Source organism: Aristolochia californica, unplaced genomic scaffold, assembly GCF_029961685.1.
Source record: "Aristolochia californica isolate CCGP_79_NKW_82.1479 unplaced genomic scaffold, dmAriCali1.0.hap1 SCAF_14, whole genome shotgun sequence".
NCBI lineage: Eukaryota > Viridiplantae > Streptophyta > Magnoliopsida > Piperales > Aristolochiaceae > Aristolochia > Aristolochia californica.
This window is the reverse complement of record NW_027181815.1, coordinates 9,413,678-9,425,061: the sequence shown is the minus strand read 5'-3', so window position 1 is coordinate 9,425,061 and position 11,384 is coordinate 9,413,678. Positions and strand designations below refer to the sequence as shown.

At 39.4% G+C, this 11,384-nt stretch overlaps 2 protein-coding genes across 4 annotated transcripts; both read left to right on the top strand.

The window, feature by feature from the left end:
* Positions 1-260: 260 nt before the first annotated feature.
* Positions 261-9,640, top strand: LOC137950026 (uncharacterized). Of its 3 annotated transcripts, none has more exons than XM_068796365.1 (3): positions 261-2,256; positions 5,041-7,118; positions 9,528-9,640. In XM_068796365.1, exons 1-3 carry the CDS (start codon positions 1,213-1,215, stop codon positions 9,604-9,606), a joined length of 3,201 nt encoding a protein of 1,066 aa, XP_068652466.1. In that variant the 5' UTR covers positions 261-1,212; the 3' UTR covers positions 9,607-9,640. The 3 variants fall into 3 exon arrangements, with proteins under 3 accessions (XP_068652466.1, XP_068652467.1, XP_068652469.1); XM_068796366.1 differs by lacking the exon at positions 9,528-9,640 and adding an exon at positions 7,210-7,575; XM_068796368.1 differs by lacking the exon at positions 9,528-9,640 and adding an exon at positions 7,205-7,575.
* Positions 9,641-9,881: 241 nt separating this feature from the next.
* On the top strand, positions 9,882-10,628 carry LOC137950027 (uncharacterized protein At1g15400). Its single transcript, XM_068796369.1, has one exon. It carries the CDS (start codon positions 10,008-10,010, stop codon positions 10,329-10,331), a length of 324 nt encoding a protein of 107 aa, XP_068652470.1. The 5' UTR covers positions 9,882-10,007; the 3' UTR covers positions 10,332-10,628.
* Positions 10,629-11,384: the final 756 nt, after the last annotated feature.

Sequence of the window (11,384 nt, the reverse complement as noted above, 5' to 3'; positions counted from 1 at the left end):
GAAAAATCAGATATAGTTTCTGCACAGAATGAAGTCACATTGATAATTTTTCAACTTGGCTGAATTAAAAAAAATTAATTAATTTTTTTTTATTTTCCTTGTGCATCCAACCATGGTTTCTTTGGTTTTCTTTCTTATTTTCTTTGTCTTTCTCTTTATTTTATTTATTTTAAATTTTTTTAGGGGTTGCAAGCAGACTTAATGACACAGATTCGGTCAACTTTTGACTTTTTTAATCATTGCGTTCTTAGTCTGTTGGAGCCTATCCCTGAGTGATCGGCGCTTCCTAGATTTTCCCAAGATAATTCAGAGATCCCGTCTCGTAATTTATCATTTTCATTTTTGCCGTTCTGCATCTTGGTTCAGCCAAGTGAAGGCAGAAGATCGGCGCACTTGACCTGTGAGCACTGAGGCTACAGAGTGAATTCTCTCTTGGCTCCTCCGTTTTCTGCTGTTTGCATTTGCATAATTCTTTTGGCTTAGTAAATGAGGCTTTTTCTGTAGGATCTCTTTGCTATATCATCTTCACTTGCAGCTTCCTAGGACGTCTTCATCCGAGGTTAGAAGTCGACTTATTCGAATATTTGTACTTTGGTCTCTTAATTTCTATTCGCTTTCAGGAAGAACATGCTTTTGTCAACCGCGTACAGTTGTTAGATGATACGGGTGGAATTCACAACACCCGGAGTCTGATGCCCGAGAAAGTGGATGTTTGTTTGGTCATGATATACCTCGGCGCGTTTCGACACAATGGGTCACGGACTTCCATTCTCACAATACTTTGCGGCTGTTGGACTTCGCCTTCTGGTTTTCAAAGTGTTGTGCCCAGATATTTAATGATGAGAGGATAGCCGGATGGAGGGTTTTGGGCTTCAGTTGTTATGAATCATCTTGTAGAAGGTGATCGTTGCTGTGACGTTCCTGACTTTAACGTGGATGATCTGATGCCATCTGATGCTGATATGTCGCTCTTATTTTTGGCTGAGGAGGCACTGAGCCGTACGGCTTCAGATTGCAGTCCTGGTGAAAATTTGGGTTTTGGTTTAGAAAGAATGGTTTCTGATTGTGCTTTAATTCTTAAGATGGACGGTAGAATGTGCTAATTTATCGTTTCTCCCTTAAAGAATAAGGCCTCGATTTACTTTGGGTTCAGTTATCCGATGGTGAAATAGCCAGGCCCACAATATGCCGATTTATTGTCCATGAGTAATAATGGATGCTCTGCAAGTTGTATCTGCGGCTACCCAAATTGTCTCTAGCATGGTAGGAGCTGTTGGTGCATTAGAACAAGCCTCAAGAAACCTTGACGAAGCTCCAATGAAAATTAGGAATTTAGAGGAATTTGTATCTGAGCTTGAGAAGTTATCACACAGGATAAAGCAAAAACATGTTAACAAACTTCACAACCCTCATCTAGAGCAACAAATCCAAAGCCTGAATAAGCTGATTGAGAGGCTGCATCCCAACATTACTAAGGTGAGAAAAATTGTTTCTAAGAGTCGGGCAAAAAATTTTGCTAAAGTTGTGTGGCTCTCTATGGTAGGTGATCCCCTCTCAAAATTGGTTCAGTCTATGAAGAATGACTTGAACTGGTGGCTTGAAGTACAAAAAATGTTTGTGGATGTTGAAAAAGTTATAGAATCTACAGCAAAAAGTCTGCCCGTTTTGCTAAGAATCAATATAGAAAAAGGGTATCCAACTTCAAATAAGTGCCACTATGTGAAAAGTTTATTAGAACAAGATGAATCACACCGTGTGGTTCTAATTGTTGGTCTATCGGGTATTGGAAAGTCATGTTTGGCTCGTCAAGTAGCATCAGACCCACCCAGAAAGTTTATTCATGGAGCAGTTGAATTAGGATTTGGACAGTGGTGTAGCAGGGCAGCATGTAATGGCAAAACTGAATATCACAAACGATTAGCGAAGAAGTTATATAGGTTCCTTGTGCAAATTGGTTTTAGAAAGAAAACAGGGGATGATTCAGGTATAGATCTTGAAGATGTATGTTGCTTACTTCAAGAGGCTTTGATTGGGAAAAGCATTTTAATAGTGCTCGATGATGTTTGGGAGCAAGATATCGTCGAAAGATTTGCAAAACTTTATGACAATGATTGCAGGTATTTGGTTACTACAAGAAATGAAGCAGTTTACGAAATTACTGAGGCGGAGAAAGTGGAAATATGCAAAGAGGACATTAGGGAGATAAGCAGGGCAATTCTTCTATATCACAGTTTGCTTAGTTACATCGAGCTGCCGGTATGGAATAATTATTCTCGTTCTCCCCTTTTATCTGCTAATTCAATGTTATTTCTGTTTTCCTTTTCTTGCACCTTTGGGATATGTATGAAGTCTAAACTGTTTTTTTTCATGGATGCTGGAATTTGTAACCAGTTTCTTGGATATGGTTCTTTAAGATATTTCAAAGAAGATAAGAATAAAAATTAGGTGTATTGGTTATGGAAACCCATAGTATGATAGGCTGATTAAAAGTAATAAAATGTGTTTTCAATATGAATTTGAGTAGGGTTGGCTCCTAAGCATGCTTTATATTTATATTATCTAACGCAATAACTGAGAGAATTCTTTAAACTGCAGATTGTAATTTGTCAAGTACCATAGCGGAACTGCTCTGCATGAATTTGACATCATGAGGACAATTCATTTTCTTAAAATATTTTGGTATATGGTCATATTGATCATGTTCAATTCTACAATGAAGTATACTTGTTATAATGTGTCCCTAGGTCATAAGATTCTTGAAATCTAGATGAAGAGCTCCACAATATGCATGAATATTTTTGTCTATCTTAATTACTCAAGTAGTGAGATTGGATTTTAAGTTTGTTACAATCTTGGTTTCTTGCTAGAGCTTTAGAGGCTAGAGAAATAGGTTGGAGACTCTTAACTTTATTTTGAAGTGCGGAAAGATGGATCTACATAACTCAGGTTGGGTGGGTAGGATTAGGTTAGAATTTTATGGTTGGGTTAAGGTAGATTGGCAAAGAGGGGATTAATGTGGATTTCTTGGGTTTGGGGTAGAGGATGTGGGGAGAGGTTAGAGAAGGTAGGATGTGCAAGGGTTGATAAGAGATGAATGGATAAATGTAGTCTAATGGTTAATTAGAGTATGGTTTGGGTAGGATGGCTCGCTAGTTATGGGAAAACTCATGAATGAATGGGGAGGTCTAGGTGCTGCCCGAGGGTTAGTCGGACTATTGGAGGGGAAGGGTGCCTAAGGTAATGAATAAAAAGGACTATAAGTAATGGAATGGTTGGAAAGTAGAACCAAAGATAAATATTTTTGCCAGAGGGATCTTCTCTTTGGGTGGATAGCATAGAGGGCAACTAGGGCAAAGAGTAGTGCTAAGGACTCGTGCCTTCGCCAAGGGCCATCTTCCTTGGACAGTGCTTGAGTTGGCGAGACTTGATATGTCGATAGAGACCCTCGAATTGGGGTTAGCCACCTAGAGACCTTTTTTTCATTGGTCAAACGTCTAAGGGTTTGCTGAAGCTGATAGGGGTTAGCCGAAGCTAGGTAAAGAGGTTTTTTATTGAAATTGAATGATCACAAGGCTCATTGAGCTTTAAATTTATAGATTGAGGACTGAAGCTACTCTTTTTTCTACATGAGATTAAGAGTTTTTTGTCTCCAAAATCTTCTTTTTCTAACATTTTTACCCCCAGTTGGTGCCCCTTTCTGAAGTTTTCTCTGGATATTTCTGTCCCTGATGAGTTCCTTGACTCTTCTAGCCCTGCATAGTTGGTGCCACTTCTTTATGGTATTTTTTACAGTTTTGCCCCTCTTGATTGACGCCACTTGTCTTCTCCTTTTTGTTGGCGATCTACTCCATCTTGGACTCTCTTACTTGACTTGAATATTATTGTATGAATCTCTTTTTAAGTCTTGATCCTATTGGGCTCTACCTATCTCTCGAGGCTGACATGGCCTCTCTAGACATTTTAATCTAGGGTCATAACAAAGTTTGTGATATTTGCTTGTCTTCCTAGTTACTCTGAAATTTTAGTGATATATGCACCCATACATAAAGCATGACTGCTGGTGGCATGATGCTCCTAAAATTTGTGGTTTTCACTTTCAATTTTGAGTTAATTTAATCTACAGATAGCATTGACCTTCTTCTTCTTCTTTTTTTCTTAATGCTTGATTTTGTTTCCTAAAAAATAGAATTACATAAAATTATAGATTGGGCCTTTGACTCTATACCCACAAGATGGTTTTCTAGGTGTATTGTGTGCAGTGTGCATATGTCAGAAAAAAAAATGACTTATGACTAGTTATTTGTGTGCATTGCTCTACACTGGAAGGAGAGGTTCTCTATGAACTCTCTGGAAAGTGGTACAATAATACAGGCCTACTTGAAAATATGACAAGTGGAACTTGTAGGCAAGTGATTTTTCTAATTCTCTTTTCATTGTAACTTTCTGGCTGACATGCTTCATTAACAGTATGGTGATATCCAAAGGGTGGAGTAGCAAAATATACTTATAGGCATATGATTTTTAGAATTTCATCGCATATATAAATTTCTTGATGACATGCAAGCATTAACTAATCTATATTTTTCTACTTCTTTATGGAAACTTAGTACTAGATGTTACCCATGTGGGTGATGTCATGCTAATCTTTGCCATCAGTGTCTAACAAGTTGACAAAAGATAGTCACTGGCTGAAGAAAGTTAGAAGAAAATTGAAGTCTTTAATACAATGCCAATTCAGATATTCTAATAAAGAATGTGGATGTTTTTCTTTTTTGTGCTGCAAACTGCTCAAATTGCCTTAGATCTTCCTTGTAGGATAGCCAAATTATGAAACCTTTCAATAGATGTAAGAAAAATATTCTGTTACTTTTTATTCACATTCCTGTCTCTCTGATTCTCTCTCTTTAACCTAACTATCCATTGGTATATCTTCCACATTTTTACAGTGTCTTGAACTTCACTTACAATCTTTCAGATAGATTATGGGTTATCAACCTCTCTCCAAGAATTACTGACACCCTTGTACTTTTTATCCTACAGAGTGTTGCAGAGACATTATTAGAAAGCTGCGGCCACCATCCTCTCACAGTCGCTGTCATGGGTAGGGCCCTCAGGAAAGAGACCAGTCCTGATAAGTGGATAAAGGCCATCTCCAACCTTACTACGTATGCTACATGTGCGCGAGGCCCCGTCTCCTATGTGAATGAGAAAGGAACTGAAACTGTCTTTGGGTCCTTTGAATTCAGTTTGGAGGCCATGCCTGAAGACTCAAGAAGGCTCTTTATAGTTCTTGCAGCAATCTCATGGGTGGAAGCTGTTCCTGAAGCTTGTCTAGAAGCTCTTTGGGTGGTCCTAGGTCAAGACGATATGTTTCCTCTTGTAATCTGTAAGCTTGTTGAAGGCTCTCTATTGATCAAAACTGAGTCATATCCTATGTACCATGTCCATGACATGGTCTCGCTCTATTTAAATACCAAAGTAAATGATGCCATCAATATCCTGCTCATTGAGGCTTCTGCTGAATGCTCTGCATCTGTTGCTCCATGGCTCTTTGTGTTTGGCAAGAATACAGTTACAGCAATTGCTGAACAGAAGATGAAATTTTTCCTAGATGAATTAGAACAGAAACAGGTGGCAATTACCTTAGAAGCCATTGACCATGCTCTCATGGCTAGTAAATCCATTCCCGAACTAGAGGCTAGCAGTGCAAGTTTCAGAAATATACTAGGTCCCAGAATTGTACGTCTGATTTCAATGGGATCACCAGATATTATTGCTTCAGCTGCTAAGGCCATTAGTAACATATTTAGTAGAAATGACTATTGTGAATATGTTCTACCTCTTGAGAATATGGGTGGGATAGACAAGCTAACGGCTGTACTGGAGGCATCTGAAGATCCAGTAATTGAAACCAATGTCTCTGCTGTTCTTGCTAGGTTATCAGAATGTGGAAGCCCTGAAACCGTGGACAAAATTCTTATGAGTGTGCCCATAAACCGATTGGCAGATTTACTGGTGCCTAATTCAGAGGAATGGCATGAGAGTGTCTTCATGACGCTGATGTCTTTGACCAAGGCTGGAAAATCAAAAGCTGTGGAGAAAATGTATAGTTCTGGTGTTGATAAGAAGCTTGTCAGACTCCTTGAGGTGGGATCTGACGTGTCCCAGCACCATGCAATGATCATGCTGAAGACACTTTATGAATTGGGTGGCTCAGTTGCTGATGGACATTTTCGAGCTGGGACAATCAGTCTTCTGCCCTGGCATGCAAGGTTTACCCTGGAGAGGTTTGTTTTACCTGAGAGAAACATCCCATTCTCACTGAAACTCCAATCTTTTGAAGATCTTGTGCACAAGATAGTTGAAAGAGATAACGAGAGTTGTTTAGAAGCCATGCAGGAGCTCATTCCTATAATGGAGAGAGCAGGCGAGCCTGCAATCCGAGATAAGATCCTGCAAAGCCCATTGGTGGAAAGATTATCAGTGCTTTTGCAATATGCTTCCCATGAACAAAATCAAGTAAGGTTACAAGCTGCATTTGTGTTAATGAAGCTTGTTTGCTCAGGAGGTGAACCATGCATTCAAAAAATTTTGGAATATGACATTGTTCATGCGCTAGTCATGATGATGCAATGCAATAAACCTGAGTTGCAGGAGTCGGCATATTCAACAATACATCAGATGCTTTTCACACAGGGTGGGCCACTTATTTCGGCTCGTATTTTTCAAACTGGCTTAGTAGAAAGACTAGGCCACTCACTTGATAGCAAAGCAGTTAAGACAAAGGAGCTCTGTGCCCATTGCCTTCTGGATCTTGTTCAGTTGGGAAACAAGCAGTTCATGGAACGGATCTTCTTGTTACACGTAGTTGAGAAGTTTGTCACACTTGAAAAGATGGGGGGTAATTTCCAGGGTATAGTTGTAAGTTTTGTTAAGGGGATGGATAAATGTAAAAACTTATCCACAGCTGAAAGGAGAGTGATGAAACAACAGGTATTGAGGAAAGTAAAGACAGCAGTTAAAGGACATAAGCTTGAGACACATCTGGTAGCTGAAGTTGAAGCTTGTGTTGCTGAAGGGTCAGGATCAAGAGGAGCCTCTACTAGTAGACAAAGAAGGTAATTACTTTTCCTCATCCTTGTTCGTTCAGTGAATATTGACTTGCTCCAAATTGAAATAATTGCAAGTTTTGTTTCTCAACTAGATCAGCCTAATGTCTCGAAAATGATTTGCTGAACCCCAGCTTTGCATGGGTTATAAGAAAAATGTGACAGCTTCCACACTTAGATCCTTGGCATGTGCGAATTAGGATGCCCTTCGGAGCTAAGAGTTGTACGAGAGGAAATGAGCACTTTTTATGATTGTCAGGCTGCCCAATCTGTGACTGAAATTTGTCTGGCTACACAAAACTTTGTCATTGTAAAGTATTTTAGCTAAAAAAAATCCATGGTTTATTGACAGTTTGAGGGGCTCAAAACAAGAGAGATTGAAACGATTGCCAGTCGAAAATATGGACATGTAGATCATTAAATAGTTTGTGGCATGGAAACTACTTACAAGTATGAATTTTATAACATAATGGGTTCTTGTCAAATTTGTTTACCATATGGAAGTATCATCTAGTTGAGTGCCTGCTTTTGTTGCTTTTTTCCCTCTTTGATAGCTTGATCCCTGCCCTGAGTCTTCTCATTAACACTGGCTGGTGATGGGAGCTCATGAAATTCCATATGGCTTGCCATATTTGTTTCATGGCAGGAAACAACCAGCCATCAAAACCCTTTGTTCACTCAGTATTGGTGTGTTCTGCATGCAACAAGACCTATAAAACTATTGCTTTACAATGTTTGTGCAGTTTTAGGCGAGGACCAACTCCTAACCAATCTGCTTCATAGTGGTGGATGCAATGTACAAAATTATTTATAGTTTCTCGAATCATTGGGTTGGTTCATGATTCGACTAGGCTGACCCGAATTTTAGAGAAGTGGATCGGGTCCCTGGGTTGGACTTGACTTGCCCTAAAGTACTCAAACCTCCTTAGATAATAAGAATTGGTTAAGGCAGGCATATTGATATAGGGCAGGTCTATTGTCTTCCTCCTGATGAGAGAAGAATGAGAAATCGGGCTCATTTGATTAGATCTACGTGCTTCCTTGTTCTTATAAAGAAAATACAATTCTACACTTAAAACCTTACATTTAAAGAAAAAACAAACCCATCTTAAGTGCTCTTGCAGAGGTGAGGACAGGAGAAGACTAGCAGAAAGTGTAAAAAGTTAAACAAGAAGAACAAGATGCGAAGAGAAGAAGAAGAAGATTGTGAGAGAAAAATGAGAAATCAGTGTCATTTGATAAGACCTACGTGTCTCCTCTTTCTTTAATCCTTTTATTCAAAAGATAAAAATACTATGTTGCACTTAAGAGAGAGCTTGGACGAATTGAGAGAAAGTCAAGGGCCTCTATTTATAATTATTGAGAGGATGTTACAATGTCTATAATGCTCTTAGGGCTATAAGTTTTACACAAAAAAAGACATAAGTAGACATATTCTATTTGATAAATTATATCTTTGTGTCATTTTTATGAGATAACTTCTTATTTACCACCATGCCACCTCTCTTGGACGTATGGGTCTTGTCCTCGGTCATATGGGTTTTAGCCCATCTTCTAACACTCTCCTTCAAACTGGGGGTAAGAAAACATCATAAATGTCCAACTTGCTGCAAATAGTGGATAAGATCTTATGAGTGACTGGCTTTGTAAGGATGTTTGCAACTTGTCCTTTGTGATTAGATATGTCTGAGGGCTAAGATGTCGGCTTGGATTTTTTCCTATATAAAGTGACAATCCACCTCAATATGTTTTGTTCTTTCATGGAAGACCAAATTCAAAGTGATATGGATAGCACTTTGATTATCGCAATGTAGGTCCATAAAATATCCTTTATAGACTCCTAATTCTATGAGAAAGGATTTGATCTATAGAAGCTCAATGAATGTATGCGTCATGACTCTATATTTCTACTTCTGCATGGAACCGTACTACCACGTTATGTTTCTTGGTTCGCTTTGTAACCAAGTTTCTTCCAACCATTGTATAGTACCCAGAAATGGACTTTCTATCATCCGGGGATCTGGCCCAATCTACATCCGAGAACCCTTCTATGTTGAAGTTTAATAGTATTTGTTAGAAGTGAAGCACAAAGTATAGTAGCATGATGTAATTTCTCTTTGATTTTTATCCCTTTCTCTACCTTCTTAGGGAAAATGGTAATGATATAATTATTGTTTCATTAATGAATATAAATACATTTGAGGAGAGGATTAGGACGTCACTTAACCTAATTCTCCATCCCTCCTCTCTCTTACCCAACCTCTCCTACTCTCTCTTTCTCCTTCTCCTTTCACTCATTCATCTCTTCTTTCTTTCTTCTTTCTTGGATAGAAAAAATACATAAGTCTACCACTATGATTTACGATTTTTTGCTAAGATTTTGAACTGAAACAAACCCAAATCTGGGAAGCTTAGCAGATACGGAAAGACCGATCAGAAGAACTCCACGAAGATGAACATTTACGGGCTGGAAATAGCGTGGATATTTCTTAATTAAGGCTCAATTAAGGCGTGCTTATGAGTGTCAGAATGATGGGAAATGGGAAAAAAATCATTTTGTTGACCGTAGGATTGATCAACGCCGACGAGCCAGTCAAAGACTGCAACCAGACACTTCGAAGAGGCTCGCACAACGGTTACAGTATAAACGAACCATTCCAGAGGCGATTCGTATTTTATTATAATACCAACAAGCCTTAAGCCACTGGTTTCGGTCGTCTCCTCCTCAAGAAGATACCCTGAAGTGACCCTATTCTCTGCTTATACCGTTGTTCTCCTCTTGTCGCCTTCTCTTCCCTGCTTTTTATTTATAGATAGTGGAAGAAAGCGTCTGATCGGGAAGCCGCAACTTTTGAAGAACAGAAGCCGATCGAAGAAAAAACCCAGGATTGGATTGCCATGGAGGGTCTGCAGAGGTCTTCGGTTTCTTTCAGGAGGCAGGGCTCTTCTGGGTTGGTGTGGGAGGACAGGTTTCTCTCTGGGGATTTGAGTCAAATGAAGAAGGAGGAAGAGGTGGAGTTTAGGGAACTGAGGCCGAGTCGCAGCGTGGGGTCGGTTGGGATGATGGAGCGCAGCCGGTCGAACGGAGGAGGCAAAGGCTGGCGCACCGGAATAGTCTCCCCGGCTGTCGACCCGCCGTCGCCGAAAGTCTCTGCCTGCGGCTTCTGTGGAGTGTTTGGCAAATCCTCCAACAACCGGAGACCCAAATCTCGCCGGCGTTAGTTTGATTTTCTCTGCGGTGTTGGCTTGAATTTTATCGGAAGATTGCCGGTCTTGTGCATAGCTGGATTGTTGTCTTCGAATCCGATGAGGGTTATCAATCAAATCATCAATCGTTTGTTTTTTATTCCCTTTTTTCTTCCTTGTGTTCACTATTATACAGAAATATTTATTATGTTTTCATTCAGTATCCACTGTAGTGGTCGATTGTGTACTTGCCGGAGGTGAAGCCTCAGCCGGTTTTAGATCGTTTATTCCCTCAATTCAAACGCAGGGACTGCATCTCCACTGTTTTCATCATCATCAGCTTCTTCTTCTTCCTTCCTGTGTTAAAAAATTTAATTATTTTGGGTCGGGGGGATGATCTTATTCTACTGGATGTGATCGAGTTCTGAGATGATAAATCCTACATGATGTTTACATCTCAATTTCTTCTTTTAACTTCTGAATTTAAATTCATTGTACCTGGGTTTGTTTCGTCTTTGTTTTCTGTTCACAGTTAATTAAATTCGATAAATCCTGATTTCTCACCAAAAGCTCCAGAATTTCGTCTACAAGAACAACGCCACTTGGACAATCAATCCTCCTCAACATCTAGCATCACCTCCAAAAGGGTAAATTCAAAAAAAAGCCGAGAGAAAATGTAGACCGATCGTCTGCAATTCCACTTCGCTAACGCATTATCCCAATTTCTTTCCAGGCCGCACCACTAGGTTACATAAATGTCGCCGACTTCGTTTTGGCAGCATCCTCCTCGCTCTTATCACTGCAAATTTACAAATCTGAAACCATCTTTGATGAGCTGCCGCCCAGTATTATTCTACATTTCTTCAAAGTCTAAACAAACCAGACGTTACATTAGATCGTCTCCACAAATCACACCCAGGAGCTTCAATAAAAAAAACGAAAATTCTGCTCTTTTTATAATCATTCTTGTGGATGTAAGCAAAGCTAAGTTAAATCAATTACAACCCCCTCGAGATAAATTAAGAACCAAGAACTCCATCTTGAGTGTTTTTTAAATTTGGGAAGTGATGAGAGAGAGGGGAGTTGAAT